This window comes from Globicephala melas, chromosome 10 (genome assembly GCF_963455315.2).
Source record: "Globicephala melas chromosome 10, mGloMel1.2, whole genome shotgun sequence".
Lineage (NCBI taxonomy): Eukaryota > Metazoa > Chordata > Mammalia > Artiodactyla > Delphinidae > Globicephala > Globicephala melas.
In genome coordinates, this window is record NC_083323.1 from 87,294,007 (window position 1) to 87,313,774 (window position 19,768).

General features: G+C 38.5%; 1 protein-coding gene and 1 pseudogene across 13 annotated transcripts in view; one reads left to right on the top strand and one right to left on the bottom strand.

The window, feature by feature from the left end:
* PLEKHA5 (pleckstrin homology domain containing A5) overlaps nucleotides 1-19,768 on the bottom strand; it is a 243,189-nt gene that overhangs the window by 16,718 nt on the left and 206,703 nt on the right. For 7 of the 13 annotated variants that reach the window (XM_060306023.2, XM_060306022.2, XM_030841341.3 and 4 more), the window contains 7 exons: nucleotides 19,334-19,414; nucleotides 19,051-19,200; nucleotides 5,914-6,015; nucleotides 3,104-3,215; nucleotides 2,163-2,209; nucleotides 1,212-1,400; nucleotides 253-370 (listed from right to left, as the gene is read on the bottom strand). In XM_060306023.2, coding sequence (XP_060162006.1) covers nucleotides 253-370; nucleotides 1,212-1,400; nucleotides 2,163-2,209; nucleotides 3,104-3,215; nucleotides 5,914-6,015; nucleotides 19,051-19,200; nucleotides 19,334-19,414 — 799 coding nt within the window. The remainder of the gene's footprint in view (nucleotides 1-252; nucleotides 371-1,211; nucleotides 1,401-2,162; nucleotides 2,210-3,103; nucleotides 3,216-5,913; nucleotides 6,016-19,050; nucleotides 19,201-19,333; nucleotides 19,415-19,768) is intronic. The other 6 variants (XM_060306028.2, XM_060306033.2, XM_060306027.2 and 3 more) reach the window with 2 other exon arrangements.
* Nucleotides 7,092-11,616, top strand: LOC115844330 (COMM domain-containing protein 7 pseudogene; annotated as a pseudogene).

Consider the following 19,768-nt stretch of genomic DNA (forward strand, 5'->3'; position numbering starts at 1 on the left):
ATCCCACATTTTGCCATATTTGTCTCAGCATATTTGTCTCAACATATGTCTCAGCACATATGTTGATATGTGGTTTATGGGTCATGTTATCTTCCCAATATCTGAAACTTCTAAATTCAGAAACGCATCAGATTCCAAAGGTTTCAGATGAGAGATTGTGGACTTGTATAGGTACTGTGTCAACAAATAAACTAAATTTATTTCTAAGGTGTCTGAAAAACGCAGGAGATAAAACATATCTCAAATGCTGACCTTTAACAGAAGTTTCCATTTCTGAAACAGATTCTGATTTTTCTTCTCCATTAGACTCATCAACTTCTGCCACTGTTGTTAACTCTGGTTCACTCTTGTAGAGTCTATAATCTGGACCCTTGAAAGGAAGATATGTAATCACACACAAACACACACAAAAAGGCAAAAATCTCTTTTAAAATGTTTATCTCTAAAAACTCACACTCTAACAATTAAAAGCCTCAGTCAGCTATCTTGGGTATAACACAATTAATATATATGTTACAATTAGGGTAGAAAAAAAGACTTTATAAAAGATTTTTAACCAGCATATCTTTTGATTTTAAAATTAAGAATATTCCTCTTAGGGACAAAGTCATCAGAACATTTTTATCATAGTAAAACTAAAGTCTAAAAATAATTATATCATATTAACTCAATTAGCCCTATTCCTTTTCTCCTTGTTCTCTTCTCCTTGCTTATTACATTTTACATTTATTTGTTTAATCCCCAAACTCCTTTTTTCCAGTTTCCATGGGTAATGTCTTTCCTTGGCAATGTCCACATCCTCTAACAGTTTTCCTAGACTGAACTGCCCACATCCCAACCTTTTGATCATTCCTGGTAAGAATCTTCTTTTCCTTGTGTCTTTCTGATCTAAAGATATCATTTTGCTTCTAATATCCTGAAATGGTATATTTAAAATATGGCTCCTTAAACACAGGCACATAAAGTAACCACTTTATGAAAATATTCATGAAAAGCAGAAACTATGAAATTTTATTAAAATTGTGAAAATATTACAAAATAAGAATGGTAAAACTAAAACAGGAAAAACAAATGATAATGTTATATATGAACAAAAAAGTGCTGGCTAAAAGTGGTGTTATAATAAAAAAAAGTTTGAGTCTAAAATAAATTAAGTTTGAAAAATGAGGGCATGTACGATTGATTATTCTGTGGCTATTGCAGCCACTTACACAGTGAGATCCATTTCTTGGATATCCTTGAACTTGGTGAATCTTCTTTTCTTCGGGCAGATGGACTGGGCCCCTGCTATAACAGAGCAAGGAGCTGCTATCACTGGGCAGAGGGGGGATTATGGGAGGCTGGTCTGTAAAGTCATAGGACCGAGGAAGTGGAGGACGAGGTGGGACTACTTCCTCTTCCTAAAGATTGTAGAATAGTCACCTTATTTAGATAAGCATATTGAATTAAGTATATCGAAATTCTTTGCAATGGTAAGTTAACTTACATTCACTTTAAGATAATTAAAGGGACACTGCCAAGCCAAGAGTCTCATATTAAAAAGTAAAACAAAAAAATGTTTATGATAGCCAATAACTGGGTTTTAAATTTGACTGCATTTAATTTTTTCTGTAACACACAGGTTAGCTTTACTCTAAAGCTCAACATCAAAACAAATGTATGAAACTACTGTATTTCATTTTAAAAATAAAAGGAAAGAATTCATTAAAAAAATCTCACTCTGTATTGTTTTGCTAATTTTTAAGAGAAAAGAAAGAACATTTCTTTTTGATTGGCTTTTATACAAAATTCAAGACCACAGATGCTTTCAACTAGGTTGACAGTATCTCTTTGTAGTTGTCATTTCTTTATGGTATGCATGATACACAGCCAACTTATCATACCAAACAATGATAAATAAATACTCAAATTACTTAGATTAGAAAAAGTATGACAATGTTAAAGTTCTAACATAGATGAGAAGTAGTGATTCAATTTTTTTTTCCATTAAGGGAAGAAGATCACATTTGTTAGAAGAACCAAATTACTGAACCAGCAAAATTTCAAGATCAAAACAGTAACTCAAACATATTTAGAAAACATTTTTGTTATGAGTAGAGAAAATTCTAATTCATGTTTTAATTATAAATTAATTTATAGTTAGAGAAACAATCCAAACTTACCTCATTTTTGTACTTAACTGTTGAGAAAGGCTTTGATCCTATCATGCCTATTAAAAAAATTGTAAAATATAACTACTTACACTAAACATATCTTCCTAAATCTACAGAAAAAAGGAACAATTTCATTTATTTTAAACAAAGTCTTTAGTTTCTAACCCCTCATTTGTTTTATGAATTTAAAACCCATTACATTGCTATACAGTAGAAATTAACACATTGTAAATCAACCACACTTCAATAAAATATATTTTAAAAACCTCAATACATTAAAAAATACAAACTGAAATATCTAATATAAACAAGAGTATGGGGAAATGGGTTTTCTCAAATACTACTGGTTTAAGTATGATTTGATATAATCTTTTAGGAGAGCAATTTGGCTGTGCATATCAAAATGAAAAATGTGCACTTATTTCTCATTTCCTAGAACCCATTAGTACTAGCAGGTGTGTTTATTATGTACACAGTAATGTTCGTTACATCATGGCTTATGAAAGAAAAACAAAAAACCCCACCTACCCACCCAACAACCTGGAAGCAACCTACATTGTTCATCAACACTGAAATGGATAAATTATAGTTCATCTACACAATGATTCTTACACAGCTGTTATTGTATTGTATTGTTAAGGAGAAAAAAAACATATTGATGAAAAACAACATTTTCTGTTGTGGGGAAAAAACTCCCCAAACCAAAACACTGTGTGCATTTATAATTATCGACACAAAACAATGATTCATTTTTGTGTATGTGTGGTTGGTCAAACTTTTGCTTTCTATATTATATATAAACTTGGGTACTGATTCAATATTACAAAGTGCCTGTTTTCTAATGTCAAAAATCCATTAAAATAACAAGAGAAATCCAATTCTATGTGTTATTCCATTTAGATATATTATTATGGTCAATAAGTGCAGAATAAAAGATGAAGCTAATGTACCTGTTTCTGCAGTGCCTCTCTGCTGTTTGTGTTTACTCAGTCCTTCCATGACATCCTGAATTCTCCAGAGTTCTTTCTGAAGTTGTGCACGCTGAATTCCTGCTGATTCAGTCTATCAGTAAAAATGGACAGACCACATACAGGGGGAAAAAATCATTAAATACAGTTATAAATTCCACTAATTATAAACTTAAAAAATGAGAATTGCAGTGGATTAAGTTTTAAGAATATTTAATATGATCTGTGTGACCTTCTCAATTTTACAATGTCAATGGCAAAGATAAAAGAAAAAAAGCAGAGAAACAGAAAAATTAAATATTTCAGACCTACACACACTATTTCACATCTTTTCAATACGCACTGTGTTGAGTTACTTACAATCCCAGGAAGGAATACTGATTAGATGGGACTAAAAATGTGGAACCCTCCCCCAAACCAAAACCAACAAAACAAAACAAAAACACAACAGATCAGAAACTCACAAATCCCAAATTAAACAAAACATTTTTAGGGGAAAAAAAGGAAAGTATTTTAGCCTCTTAAGTTCTAGAACATAGAGACATGCCAAAAAACAAAAAAAAGAAAGGGCAATTTGAAGAGTTTTTACTGATAGAGTTAAATATATTTGCAGGACAAATTTTCAGTTTTTGAAATTGATTATTGCCATTTTTACTCTATCCTAAAGTTATTTCTTTACTACCCTAGTTCATGTCCCTTAGGCTAAATACTCTAACTGAAGCCAAAATAAGATCATCTTAGTAAGATTCTAGTAAAACTCTAATGACTCATTGATAAATACAAAAATGATAAATATCATTTTTAGAATATAACTATAAAAGAAATAGGTAAATAAGTACGATAACTGTAACAGTTATGTCAGCCCTGAGATGTGAATACTGATAAAGACTTATAGGGAGGGAATATAAACTATAAAAATCAGATAATTGCACATATAGAATATGTATTACTTTTGCACTAATTTAAAAAATATACATATTTTTGTCTATCTGAAAGGTGTACAATGAAAATCTCATTTTTGTTTTATTTTGCGATTTCTCTGGTTACTAGTTACACTGATCAACTTTTCAAACACTTGTTAGCAATGTGAGTTAAATTTTCCATTAATTAAAACTACTCATGTTCTTTGTCTATTTTTCTAATGCATTGTTTCTCCAAATTAAAAAGTTCTTTGCAAATCTAGACAGTGACTTGTTGAATTTTTAGAGGTCAAAGATACTTCACTTCTTCCTAGTATGTCATTTTTCAAGTTTTTTATATTGTCTTCATTGTTTACTTATGTATTTAACAAACACTTATATATATAGTCTGTTTTATTTGCCTGGTTCTATTCTAAGTGCTTCAAAAAAAATCAACACATTTAACCATGATAATAACCCAACAGGGGTAGGTATCATTATTATTTTCATCTTACAGCGGTAGAAACTGAGGTACAAAGCTGTTATGTAACTGGCCTAAGGTTACATGCGCAATGCTACTTCTCATAAGGTGTGTTTCCTAGTTCTTTATTTTTTCAAAAAATGTCTAACTACTGTGGTCTTTATTATACCCTAAAAATATAGAATCATTTTGTTAATTTTTTCTGGAAATTTGGTTGGAATGGAATTGTGCTTATGGGAAGAATTTCCATCATGATAACGTTAAATCAGGCCATCGGTGAACATAGTATAGCAATTATACCTCTCCATTTATTCAGGTCTTCTCTTATGTCCTATAATATAGTTATTAAATTTTCATGATGAGCTTTTTTTTGTTAGGTTAAATCAGGATTGGCAAACTGCTTTGGCCCATGGCTTCTTTTTTATGCCCTGTGAGCTAAAAATAAATTTTATAATCTTAAGGGGTTATTAAAACCCCCCAAACACCAAAGATTTTGTGACAGAGCGTATACACCTGTAACATCTAAAATATTTAATATCTAGCCTTTCACAGAAAAAGTTTGTTGATCCCTTGGTTGAGGTTTAGATGTTTACCAATTTTTTCTATTGTATTTAGTAACTTCAGTGTTCAGTACAGAAGTCACAACCACACATGGCTACTTAAATTCAGATAATTAAAAATTCAGTTCCTCAGTCACACTAGCAACATTGCAAGTGCCCAACAGCTACACGTGGTTGGTGGTTACTATTTTGGACAGCACGCATAGAAGACAGTTGACATTCTATGAGTCAACCTTACTCTTTATTTGTTGTATTGATTTGTTGAGTCTACTGGGCTTCCAATGCACATGACCAAATTTACATAGGGTCACAAGCATAAAGTGACTTTTATTATTTTCTTAAATATGTATTATTTCCATTCCTCAGGGCAACACTTTAAGACAGTATTGTTATTTCAACTTTATAGATAAGAAAACAAACACCTGGAACTTCATTCCATATCTGCCTATTCACAAAACTGGATTCTTTATGCCAAATGGTGCTGCATCTTCCTCTATTCTAATAAAATAGCAGTCAAGACAATAGGCTAAATAATGGTTTGATAAATGAGAGGGATTTAATGTAGAATGGATAAGATAATTTGACACTTCAGTGCTAAGTGACATAGTTAGCTAGGAGCACAGAACACTCTAGGGCTCACCATGTGCCCAATAGGATAAAGAACTTTTAAGCAGTGAGGGATGAGCTACTTTGTGAGATCGTAAGATTCCTATCATTGAAAGTATTGAAACCCAGATGTTAGGTAGCCAATAATGCAAAAACTGTTAACGGTGTGCATGAAGCTAACAAGACGGGTTGTACAGTACCAGTCAAAGCCAGTTAAAACAATGTAAAAATATTGTAATTCTGTACCTGAATTTCACCAAGGCGATCTAGCTGCTCTTGCATCTGGTTCCTGGTGAGAGTTACATCGTATTCTAACTTATCATATTCTCTCCATGCTCGTTCCAGTTCCTGAAATCAGAGCTTTAATTACTTTAATGGAGAAAATGTGCTGGTGTGTTATTAATCCTGTAGTTTACAATGGACAACATAAAAAATTTTATAACTCATTTTCCTTTATTTTTTTCCTCTTTTTTGCTCAATTTAAGAAAAATTTACTGAGGAACTGAATTATTTATTATTGTGCTGCTGCTATACTCAAAATTACTCACCCCCCCAAAAAAAACCCTAAACAACCAAAAAAACCCAAACAAACCCACCTCAACTATTTATTATTTATTCATTCATGACATCAAAATATTCAGTTGATTCTAATATCTAAAGAGTTTTATTTTGAGAAAATGTGTTTTTTTTTTTTTTTTAAGAAGATGTTCGGGGTAGGAGTTTATTAATTAATTTATTTTTGCTGTGTTGGGTCTTCGTTTCTGTGAGAGGGCTTTCTCTAGTTGTCGCAAGTGGCGGCCACTCTTCATCGCGGTGCATGGGCCTCTCACTATCGCGGCCTCTCTTGTTGCGGAGCACAGGCTCCAGACGCGCAGGCTCAGTAGTTGTGGCTCACGGGCCTAGTTGCTCCGTGGCATGTGGGATCCTCCCAGACCAGGGCTCGAACCCGTGTCCCCTGCATTAGCAGGCAGATTCTCAACCACTGCGCCACCAGGGAAGCCCAAAATGTGTTATTTTATTCATAGTAATACATTAAATTTTTCTTGAAAGTGATTTTTTTAAATGCAGAAGAGGCATAAATAAAGCACTTTCTTATCTGACATGATTAAAATTTGTCCAGGAATAAAAACACTAAATAGGTTGTATTTTAGCATGCTGGATTTTCAATAACACCAGAAGCCTGACATGACTTCACTTAGAATAAATTTACAGTAATGTAATGAAGCTAATTCAGCTAACTAATCTAGTGAATTTTGTTCCTAGAGACTCAATAGAGGTACTACCCACCTATACTTTTCTCCTTTGGGGAAAAAGAACTACCCCCAAACCCTCAAATCACAGAGAAAACTTTCATACTTGATCCTTATCCACCTGTCATCTATTTAATATAGAATAATTCTACAAGTGCTCAAAAGTACATTGTCATGTCATTCTGCTTCAGGGAAGCTATTCCACAGGAGTGTACGTACTCTTCAGACATTTCAGAGAGTGGTATGAGGTCAAATTGATAAACTAAGGACAGGAACTATATTTGATCACTATTTTGTCACCAGTATCTAGTGTGATGTTGGCACACATGACACAACCAACAAATGTTTACTGAATGCTGTTGTAAAATGAATTAGTAACTCTTGTCTAAGAACTTCCCTTGACCATAGATTTCTTGACTTGAACTGCTCTAAGCAAAGCTCCCCTGGGAAATGCTAGTTTAACAACAGCAATAGTTTTGGGATAAGAAAAGAGGGTACTGAATGTAGAAGAGAGGTACTGAAAATCATCTTAACAGTTAAAAAAAAAAATAAAGCAGCAATATTCAAGTTCCTAGAGGTTCTCTATTTTCTATATTCTGCAACTAGCTTACAATTGCTTAAAAACTTAGGCAATGAAAATTACCTTTAAAAATTAAAATGAGTGTTAAAATTTGGGCCATTTGGAATAACTGCTTTTTGAATTTAAGATGTCTCCTTATAAAGTTTTTAAAAAAATTAATTAATTTATGGCTGCGTTGGGTCTTCGTTGCTGCCGGCGGGCTTTCTCTAATTGCGTTGAGCAGGGGGCTACTCTTTGCTGTGGTGTGCGGGCTTCTTATTGCGGTGGCTTCTCTTGTTGAGGACCACGGGCTTTAAGCGCACAGGCTTCAGTAGTTGTGGCTCACAGGCTCTAGAGCGCTGGCTCAGTAGTTGTGGCGCAGGGGCTTAGTTGCTCTGCAGCATGTGGGATCTTCCCGGACCAGGGCTCAAACCCATGTCCCCTGCATTGGCAGGTGGATTCTTAACCACTGCACCACCAGGGAAGTCCATAAGTGGGTTTTACAATGGATTACGTTTTTTTGTTTTTTGTTTCTTTTTTTTGCGTACGCGGGCCTCTCACTGCTGTGGCCTCTTCCGCCGCAGAGCATAGGCTCCAGACGCACAGGCCCAGCGGCCACGGCTCACGGGCCCAGCCGCTCCGCGGCATGCGGGATCCTCCCGGACCGGGGCACAAACCCGTGTCCCCTGCATTGGCAGGCGGACCCTCAACCACTGCGCCACCAGGGAAGCCCTGGATTACATTTTTTAAAAAAGTAGAGATAAACCACTGGAGATTTTTTTTATCATCTCTATATTGTATAATTTAGGGAGTTATTATGCAGATTTCACAGTGAATTAAATTTTAAAAAGGCAAAGTGGTAAAGGACTAAAGATTTAAATCTCATTTATATTGTGTAAATATTACCCTCCTGACTTGGCTTCAGCAAACTGTTTTCACCCGAATCAATAAGGATATTGATCTCCTTCAAGAAAAATTGCCTGCAAAACGAAAGAAAAGGAAAAAAAAAAAAGGGAATTCCCTGGCAGTCTAGTGGTTAGGACTCCACGCTTTCACTGCTGAGGACGCAGGTTCAATCCCGGGATGGGGAACTAAGATCCTGCAAGCCATGCGGCGTGCCCAAAAAAGAAAAGAAAAATTGCTTCTAGCCATCTTCTAAATTGTAAGCACCACAAAAACTGCAAAATTAAATAGTGGGCCTTTGAAAGCTTCAGGGAGGGTAAAATGAGGATAACAGACCCAGTGGCAGCCCAGCAATGAAGTGAGATGGCATTGCCAGGCTGACACTGAGCTTCTTTTGTAGAAAAGTTCAAGGGGAGACCAAAGGTGCTGCAGACACAACTAAATACAAGAACATTTTAGGATGGTGGAAATTCTTGTCTTTCTTACAGAAACACAGGAAAAATAGAGATTGAGAGGTAGAGGTTACTCTACTAATATCCTAGGGGTGAAGAAACACAATATACTTCCAATTTTCCTAACCTGGAAAGTCCTGCCATTGTACTGTACCAGTTGGCCTGAGTCCCATTATCCTGATGGGCCTGTTTCTGCCTTTACCTCTGGGCTCCTCCAGCATGATTATGGGAGGGTGGTAACACAAGTCAACGGGGACAGGAAGAAAAGAGGCAGCACTGGCATAACATCCGTCCTCCTAACACCTGGCTGAGTATTTCATTAAAGAATTTAGTGGCTTATACAAGTACAACGTTAAAATCTTTAAATATGAGATTACTCTTCTTTTTTGTCAAGAAGATAATATATAGGTGCACTAAGGCAATTAAAAGGGGTAACAACTTGCAAATATACAATTATCTTAAAATCACAGGCACAAGTCAGGAAACACAGCAGTGCTTTCAATAAAAACATGGACCTTCATGCCATACAGTTAAGAGAATGAGTTAAATCCTGCAATTTACAACCACGTGGATGAACCTCATAATGTTAAAAAAAGCCAAATAGTATATACTACGTGATTATACTAAGTTCAAAAACAGGCAAAGCTAGGGCTTCCCTGGTGGCGCAGTGGTTGAGAGTCCGCCTGCTGGTGCAGGGGACACGGGTTCATGCCCCGGTCCGGGAAGATCCCACGTGCCGCGGAGCGGCTGGGCCCATGAGCCACGGCCGCCGAGCCTGTGCGTCTGGAGACTGTGCTCCGTAGCGGGAGAGGCCACGGCAGTGAGAGGCCCGCGTACCGCAAAAACAAAAACGAAAACAGAAAAACAGGCAAAGCTAATGTAGAGTTTAAAAGTCAGGCAGTGGTGTTTGGGGAGGAGCCATCACTGGGAGGGAAGTTTCTGGCACGTTAGTAGAATTCAGTGTCTTGCTACGGGTGTTAGCCATGTTTGCGCAGTTAAACCTGTGTACTTTTCCGAGAATGTGACCTACTATAACAAAGGTTTAAAAAAAAAAATGTGTGTGTGCATGTGTGGAGTTGCTTGAGGGATGGCAGAAAACTTTTTAAAAATTTGACTTAGTCCAAGTTTAAGGCTTGGAACAAGTACATTCTAATAGTGGTTACTTCTTTATAGTCTGTACTGAGGCAAGACTCGGCCACCGCAGGGAAAAAAATAAACAAACTACAAGTAGGTTTGTAATCCTCAGAGGCAATGAAACCCCAGACTACCAAAAAGATGAGAGAGGATTTTTTAAAAATTTAATTAATTAATTTGTCTGCATTGGGTCTTCATTGCTGCACATGGGCTTTCTCTAGTTGTGGCGAGCGGGGGCCACTCTCCACTGCGGTGGCTTCTCTTGTTGCGGAGCACGGGCACTAGGTGTGCAGGCTTCAGTAGCTGCAGCACGCAGGCTCGGTAGTTGCGGCATGTGGCCTCGGTAGCTGCGGCACGTGGGCTCAGCAGTTGTGGCTCGTGGGCTCTAGAGCGCAGGCTCAGTAGTTGTGGCGCACGGGCTTAGCTGCTCCACGGCATGTGGATCTTCCCAGACCAGGGCTCGAACCCGTGTCCCCTGTACTAGCAGGCGGATTCTTGACCACTGAGCCACCAGGGAAGTCCCTGTTCTGTTTTCTATTTAAAAAATGAAGGGCGGCGTGAAGGAGGAAGTCTGGGGAGGCGCGGGAGCTGGGGGTCCGTGGGGCTGAGCGGACGCCACGTGCCGCCGGCACTGCACAGAGGACCCGACCCGTGCCCGGGGCCATGGGTAGCTTTGCGCAGCAGCTGAACCAGCTGGGCGCGCAGAAGTTCTCAGCCCTGAAGGAAGTGCTCTTCCACTGCCTCACTGAGCCAGAAGAGATGGAAAGGTTTCTGGCTCAGCTCTCTGAATTTGCCACCACCAAGCAAATCAGCCCCGGCCCCGTCAGAAGCATCGTGAAGAGCCTCCTCCTGATTTCAAATGGTGCCTTGAAGAAGAGTCTCACAGCTGAGCAGGTCCAGGCTGATTTCATAACTCTGAGTCTCAGTGAAGAGAAAGTCACCTACTTTTCTGAAAAGTGGAAACAGAATGCTCCCACCCTTGCTCGATGGGCCACAGGTCAGACTCTGATGATTAACCAGCTTATAGATATGGAGTGGACATTTGGAGTGACGTCTGGGAGCAGAGAACTGGAAAAAGTGGGAAGTATGTTTTTACAATTAAAGTTGGTGGTTAAGAAAGGAAATCAAACGGAAAAATTTTTTTTCTTCTTTTTGCGGTACGTGGGCCTCTCACTGCTGTGGCCTCTCCCGTTGCGGAGCACAGGCTCCGGACGTGCAGGCTCAGCGGCCATGGCTCACGGGCCCAGCCGCTCCGCGGCATGTGGGATCTTCCCGGACCGGGGCACGAACCCGTGTCCCCTGCATCGGCAGGCGGACTCTCAATCACTGCGCCACCAGGGAAGCCCCAAACGGAAAATTTATACATAGAATTAACCTTGCCTCAGTTCTACAGCTTCCTGCACGAGATGGAGCGAGTCAGAACCAGCATGGAGTGTTTCAGCTGATTTCTGTCCCCCTGCATCTCCACCTCGCCCCTCCCTGCCCCCTCCTCCTCCCCGGTGACTGCTCAGAGAGGCCGCTCGCTCCCAGGCCTGTGGCCGCTCCTTTGGGCCTGCTTGCCCCTTGGGAGCCCAGGTGCAAAGGTTTCTGAAAAACAAAGGATTAAGTACTTAAGAAGCCTGACAGGCTGGTCCTGAAGAGTCTTTGTTGAGGGACCCTCTACCACCTATCTCCCAGATCACCGTTCACATATTCAGAGAAGTGACTGCATCTCAGATGCAGGGGAGGAAATAAGTTGAGTCACCTTCCTTTCCAAGTTCCAGAGTAAATAAATGGTCTATCGCTCTATGCACGGAGGACCTTCCCCCGCAAAAGAACAAGGAAGGGCTTGCTTATGGCTGAGGAAGAGGCGGACTCCGTGAATGACACACGGGGGAGCCCCCAACAGTGTTTGTATGTTTGTGGTGGTGGTGCTTTGTTGATCAGTCTTTAGTGGACACCTGTGTAAGAATACATGCTGAGTCTGCTCTGAAAAAAACTGAGGCTTCACTTCAGGTTTTGCCCTGTTGTGTGTAATGAGGTGGGCCTTCTGAGGCTATTTCAGCTTGTTTTGGTTCAAGCTGACCTTCTCTGGTGGTCAGAAGAATAAAAAAGGTTCTGAAGAAAAAAAAAAAATGGAGCATAAGGCTTTGGTAAGGAATTGGCAGTAGATTTTCTGTTTCAAAATAGAGACGAGGCGATAACATAGATATGTGACTATTAGCTTCTTAAGCGCCAACTCTTCGATTTTAAATATTACAGATTAATGTCCACTGCTAAACCTTGGATAATTAAAATACTGCGCTATGTAAATTTACTGTTATGTTTTGGGGATTAGGCACAAAAAATATTAATTTTGGCCACTACCACTCAACAATAACAATTCTGTCAACTGGGTATTAGAAGCAGTTGATTTTTGAGATCAGTCAAGATAAAGTCAATCTGATTTCGTTTTTACCTTCAGGATGTAGAAATTTCTTGCCATAGATTTTTAAGAATGTGTTTAGTACTTTGAATAATTTTTTTTAAAAAAGAATGCCTTTTATGATTTTATACTTGCCTTACTACATAACTGCATCTCAAATAAAAATCACTATTTACTAAGCACATATCTTACTATACTATCTAATAATGACTACTATATTGGCTTTTAAATATTTATTTATTTATTTGGCCATGCTGCGTGGCTTGCAGGATTTTGGTTCCCCTCACCAGGGATAAAACCTGGGCTCCCTGCAGTGGAAGCGTGGAGTCCTAACCACTGGACCACAAGGGAATTCCCCAATACTGGCTTTTTTAAACCAAAAAAGATGTTGCAAGGGAACAAATTCAAACGGTATAAAGTGAGGTTCAACTAAATCAGGCATGGTTATAGAGCCACCTTTATTTTAAATTTCTAGTTTACGATAACAATTATAGTCATCTGTTTTGACTACTTATAATCTTTAACTCATTGGCTAAATATAATCATTAACTCATATATTTAGTTTCTCTTCTAATCTTCTCTTTGAAACAAAACAATATTCCATCTCAAAGAAAGTCGTTACTTTTTACTGTACAAATTGAAGATATAATAAATTTTTATACTTATAAAAGTAGAAAGGGCTTCCCTGGTGGCGCAGTGGTTAAGAATCCTCCTGCCAATGCAGGGGACACGGGTTTGAGCTGTGGTCCGGGAAGATCCCACATGCTGCAGAGCAACTAAGCCCCTGCGCCACAACTACTGAGCCAGCGCTCTAGAGCCCGCAAACCACAACTACTGAGCCCATGCGCCACAACTACTGAAGCCCGTGTGCCTAGAACCCGTGCTCCGCAACAAGTGAAGCCACTGCAATGAGAAACCCACACACCCCAACGAAGAGTAGCTGCCACTCGCCACAACTAGAGAAAGCCCACGCGCAGCAACAAAGACCCAACGCAGCCAAAAATAAAATAAATTTTAAAAAAGTAGAAAAATTAGAATACAGGATAAGATGAAAAAAAAGACCTATTATTATGCTACCCTTTTGTTAGCATTTTTGTGAATTTTCTTTTAACCTTTCGCAGACATACACAATGGCATTTCCAAATATAAACAAAAGTAGCCCACTAGCACCCTAATTCAATAGTTATCAATACGTGGCCAATTTGGTTTCATCTACAGCATCCATTTTCTATCCCTGTGAGATTATTTGAAAGCAAACACCAGCCATCATATCATTTCATTTATAAATCAGTATGCATTTCTAAAGAAAAGAAATGAAAATAACAGGCAAATTCTTACTTATTTAAATCATTAATATGTATTCCTCTAAAAAATATTAAAAAAAAAATATATATATATTTGTGGTGGCACCGCAAGGCTTGTGGGATCTTAGTTTCCCAACCTGGGATAGAACCTGGGGCCCCAGCAGTGAGAGTGCCAAGTCCTAACCACTGGATTGCCAGGGAATTTCCTAAAAAATATTTTTAACTATAATGATTTCCCTACACCCCCCTCTTTATTCCCTTGCTACTTATTTGTTGAAGAGAATTCTACAGAACTTGTTCTGTAGAATTTCTCCGAGGCTAGATTTTGTTAATTGAATTCCTGTGGTATTGCTTAGTTTGCTCTTCTGTTTCCTGTATTTCCTATAAACTCCTAGTTGGATATTGAGGCTTGCTGAGATTCACATTTGATTTTCCAAACCTCACAAGTGTTGCTGGGTACTTTCCACTGCAGCACATCAGGAGGTGTATCACACCTGACTGTCTCTATTTCTGGGAATGCAGTATTGTGATCATGAAATGACCAGGGTATTTAAAAACTATCTTGAAATCTTTCAAAGTGTATCCGTGACAATTCATAGATGTCAACAGATCTTCTGTAAAAAAAAAAAACACACTTTGCTGTCACCATAATTCTCAGTAGCTCTTTGTTTCACTGAGAATGAGAATATGAAAACATTTAATGTGCAAGCTTCTCCTCAAGGAGGTTCATTTGTCCTCCTCCCTTGCCCCTTTAAGTTTATCCATTCTAGTCTAAAATCTCCATTTACTCATGGCCCTCCCATGCAGAAGCCGGTTTAAAACATAAATAAGTTTAATGGAAGTCTATACATAATGCTTATTCACTATGTAACCCTAGGCAATCTCTCTGTGCTTCAGTTTTCCATTTTTAACATAGTAATAATAGTACCCTTGTCAAAGGGTTATTATGTGGCTTAAGTACATGTAAAAGCATTTATAATGGAACCTGGCACTCAATAAACTCCAGAAATATTCACAGTATTTACTATTATTTCATATATTGGTCCTATTCTGCAGTAGATAAATGCATAAGCCATCTACCAGCCATTCGGGATGACTGGGGGCCTTTATACTTGTTTTCTGATATCTGAAAGTCCAATTTTAATTAATTAACTAATTAATTATTTTGGTGCCAAAACCAGGATTGAACTATGAAATCCCAAGTTGAGATTTCTGAGTAAGAGAATCTAGATTTGATTCCAAGTTTCAGAAAGTACAAATTAGTGACCACACAGACAGTGAAGTGGAATAGAAAGTACAGAAGCCCTAGAATTTAAAAAGTCCTTGATTTAGGTGTTGACTTTTTCGTATTGGCTATGTCACTTTCGCAAGTCATTTAACCTCTATGAACCTGAGTTTCTTCTTCATCTGTGCAATGGAGGTAATAAAAATGAAAATAAAATGGAGATAATAATTATATCTATTTTGCAAAGCATTTGCTTAAGGACCAAACCAGACAATATATGTACAAAATATAGAAATACAAATATATTTTATTGGATGAGCCCCACATTCTCATCTAAGACATGTGCATGGCGTCTGCTTTACCTGGCTCCTTGAATTGTCGGAAAGAATAAAAGCAGCACCTGTTAAGCGGGTAAAGCATGAGGATATTTCTCTTACAGTTAGAGACAAGGCCTAATGTAAACTCCCCAAGAGAGGTGACTGCAGCAGATGTTTATGCCCTCTGCCCACCTGATTTCAAGAAACTGTGGTTCAGCTCCACGTGTGCCAGCGTTCGTGGTCAATTAGCTAAGGCGGATTGGAAATGTGGGTGAATTAAGAACCCCGGGGCAACTTCGACCAAGGAGTGATAGATACCCTAGCCTCTCCGCCTCTCAGCGGAAAATTCGGAAACATTCTCATGTTCAAACATTCTCAGCTCATTTCCTCAGACAGTCCCCTGAGGGTCACCCACAGCGGTGACCAACTCAGAAATGAAACCTCTATTGGCTTTTCTCCCTCCCTGTCTCATTCTCCACACTCCCTCCCTCACTTCAGCTTCCTGTAATCGCTCCCAAATAAACTTTCTGAGCCCAGGTCCTCATCCCAGGCTCTGCTTTCAGAAGAAAACCTAAGCAAAGACAGCAACACATTGAAAACTTTCAAGGTATAACTGACTGCTATAAAAATTTTTCTCACTAATCAGGCTTAGGTTAAAAAGAAGTAGAATAAAATTTAAAAAAATTAAAATGAAAGAAAGAAAAAAAGAAGTAGAGGCCAGGAGAGCACACAAAGTCATTATATGCTTAAAGCATGTGTGTGTCTGGTGGGTGGGGCTTAGGGAGAGGAGATGCTGCATCAGGAATTAAATCAAGGACTTCCCTGGTGGCACAGTGGTTAAGAATCCGGCTGCCAATGCAGGGACAAGGGTTCAATCTCTGGTCCAGGAAGATCCCACATGCTGCGGAGCAACTAAGCCTGTGCGCCGCAACTACTGAGATTGTGCTCTAGAGCCTGCGAGCCACAACTACTGAAGCCCGCGCATCTAGAGCCCGCGCTGTGCGACAAGAGAAGCCACCGCAATGAGAAGCCTGCACACCACAACAAAGGGTAGCCCCTGCTCGCCACAACTAGAGAAAGCCCGGTGCAGCAACAAAGACCCAATGCAGCCAAAAATAAAATAAATAAATAAATTTAAAAAAAAAGAATTAAATCAAACACAAAGGGAACACTGCTTTACATGTTTACCTTGTGTTAATCCTAGTTTTAATACCTCAGTGGCCGACCAGGTGAGGAGAAGATGTTCTCAGAATCAAGGCTTTGATCTATGGAGGCCTTAATGTTATACCTCTTATGTTGTATCTTTTATAACTCAAGGCTTGGATTTGAACCAAGGCCCCAAATCAACTGTGAAAGAATCAGAGGAATCCTTTGGGATTCTGCTGGCATAAATGTAGTTCAAATTTATGTCTAATCAACATCCATTGAGTGCCAACCATATGTCCAGTATGTTGTTATAAACACACCATTTATAGCCTTAAGCTACAAAATGAGTATGTTTACATAAAGGCACAAATAACATGCTTTGTATTCTATGCATTAAAACATGTCTTAGAAGAACATATTGAGGGTTTGTAATGACCACTGAATAATGCTAAAGGCAAAGGCAAAGAAATAATGCTAAAGGCAAAGAAAAAAAACCCCAGGAAAGTGATTATATGGGATAACAACCAGAAAATGAGATACTCAAACATAATTAATTTCTTTGAACATATTCTGATAAAACTTCCATCACAACTGGAGTTACCTTGGGATGGAGCAAATTCTAAGCCTACTAATCAGATTTAAGTTATGAAACCTATTTGGTAAGGGAAGAAGTAACAGTTTAATGGAACATTGTACATCCCTAGAACTTTCCATAACAGACATGACATCATGAAATAGTTTCTAACTTAATTTTGATTTGACTCAGGTTGTCACAGGGATACTGAGCTTTTCATTAGCTTGGAACTGACAGCTTAACCCCTCTTCTCCTTTCTTATCTCATAATCCGCATCCTCTATTTCAGTCAGACAGTCAGTTCTATTTTTTGCTTCTCCAAACATATCCTGCACATTCTCATCTCTGGGCTATGGTTCAGAGCATTTTGTCCTGTGTGGACTTCCTCTTTCTTCCAAATCTTACCCATCACTGACGAACTAAATGACTTCTCGCTTGCAGACAACACTTTAGGTTCATATAGTTTCTCTATGATGATATTATAAAAAGCCATGTAGATCTAAGTCTTCAGGACTATGGTTAGAAGACCTGCATTTGACCTCTGGGCATTGCATTTATTTGCTTTGTAATGTTGGGTAAGTCATTCAGTTCAATCACTCATCACATTTTTTTGGGGGGGGCTGGGTTGGGTCTTTGTTGCTGTGTGTGGGCTTTAGTTGTGGTGAGCGGGGGCCACTCTTCATTGCAGTGCACGGGCTTCTCGTTGCGGTGGCTTCTCTTGTTGCGGAGCATGGGCTCTAGGCGCACAGGCTTCAGTAGCTGCAGCACACAGGATCAGTAGTTGTGACATGCGGGCTCAGTAGTTGTGGTAAATGGGATTAGTTGCTCCCTGGCATGTGGGATCTTCCCGGACCAGGGATGGAATCCACGTCCCCTGCATTGGCAGGCGGATTCTTAACCACTGCGCCAACAGAGAAGTTCCAATAATAGTATTTTTTTTTAAAAAGAATAAGTATATTAAATATAAGGTACTTAAGAGGCACAAAAACCAAGTTTTGATTTATATAAAACCATGGCATATTCCTTTAAAAACAGTTCATGTTTGGAATGTGAATTTAGTGTTTAGAATTGAAGTCATGTTGAGATTCTGGTGGCTTCGCAGTTGGAAAGACCTCTCTTAGTTAAGCTATACTGTCTGTGGACTTTCTTAAAAGGTAGCTGCCCCCTAAACAGCCCACTGAAGGTACAGACAAGGGTGTGTTAGCAGTTTTCTATAACAGGTGGTTTTTTCCCCTTTCAAAGGGCTGCTTGGGCGGGTGCTCTTACTGTCTTTAGAAATGATGACATCACAGGATCTAAAGTAGACTGTTTAAACTCATAAAACACTCAATTTATATACTCTAAGTAAGACTTTTATTTTATTTTTATTTATTTATTTTTTTTGCGGTACGCGGGCCTCTCACTGTTGTGGCCTCTCCCGCTGCGGAGCACAGGCTCCGGATGCGCAGGCCCAGCGGCCATGGCTCACGGGCCCAGCCGCTCCGCAGCATGTGGGATCTTCCCGGACCGGGGCACGAACCCGTGTCCCCTGCATCAGCAGGTGGACTCTCAACCACTGCGCCACCAGGGAAGCCCTAAGTAAGACTTTTAGATTTGGTAATCCGAAGAGACTCTTCATCAAGTAACTTGACTATGGGTTAAAAGATTCTGCTAATTATATTTCTCACTCAAAACTATCATCCAACTTAGATCACACTGTAGCTATAAAATGGTAATGTTGACAGCATCTTAAAAGCATTTCACAGGAGCCTATAATTGAAATGGGTGGTTAAATGAATCCAATTACTACCTTCCAAAAATTATTATAATAAAACATTTATTTTCTTAACAATAAATTTTAACATTCTTAAGAACTTTTCATTTTCATAATATATAACCAGGTGTATTTATCTTCTCTGTAAAACTATTTCACAAAGAACAAAAGCCCCACTAATTAAAAAAACAAAGACCACCCTTTGTTTTTGTTATTATTAACTAATAACAAATTAAATTTTTGTTATAATAAAGAAAAATCCTAAAGAAAGCCCACTTAAATAGAGATATAAATAAATAGAAAAAAAAAAGAACTACGTAACATTCCAGTGACTCTCACTAGGACAGAAAATCTGCTACTTACGGCAGTGGCTCGAGAGAGTTCTCGACATGTGCTAAGCAGTCCATTTTGTAAATCGTCCCTCTGTAACACCACGGTCTGAATGGCTGCTGGGTTATCTGCATTCATTTCTATCTCTTGGCTGGCTGACAGCAAAGCTTGCTCAAGCGTGTACTATTATAATAAAAATGATTACACTTAATATTCTGCATCATCGAATTAATTCTTTTTTACTTTAGTTATCAGTGTCCTGATAATAGTGATATAAAGTAACATCAATTGTAGATAATAAACATAATTGTCCTACTTTCTCCTTGTGGAGCTGCTGAAGTTTCTCTTCCAGAGCATGTACCACTTTATCTTGCTCGCATAATCGGCTTAACTTGACCTAGGTTACAAGAGAAGACATCTTTTGTTAGCAATTTTTAATTTTCCCTGTAATTGGATTTAGGCATAATAAAAAAAACACATTTAAAACAGCCATGGAATAGCTAATTAGGTCAGTCTTTATTTCAATCAGTAAAATAAAAACTAAAATATAGCCTTTAAAGATAGAATGCTTAAAAAATGCATATAGAGTGAAAAAGCATTTCAACCATACTATTTAACCTACATAATTCAAAAGATTCTTAGTAATCAGGCAGTCTCATATAACTTTAATGAATCATTTTAATGTGGTTAAGATATTTTCTCTACAAACTGCTGGATAGGTTAAGTAACTTATGCAGTCCTTAATTAGAAC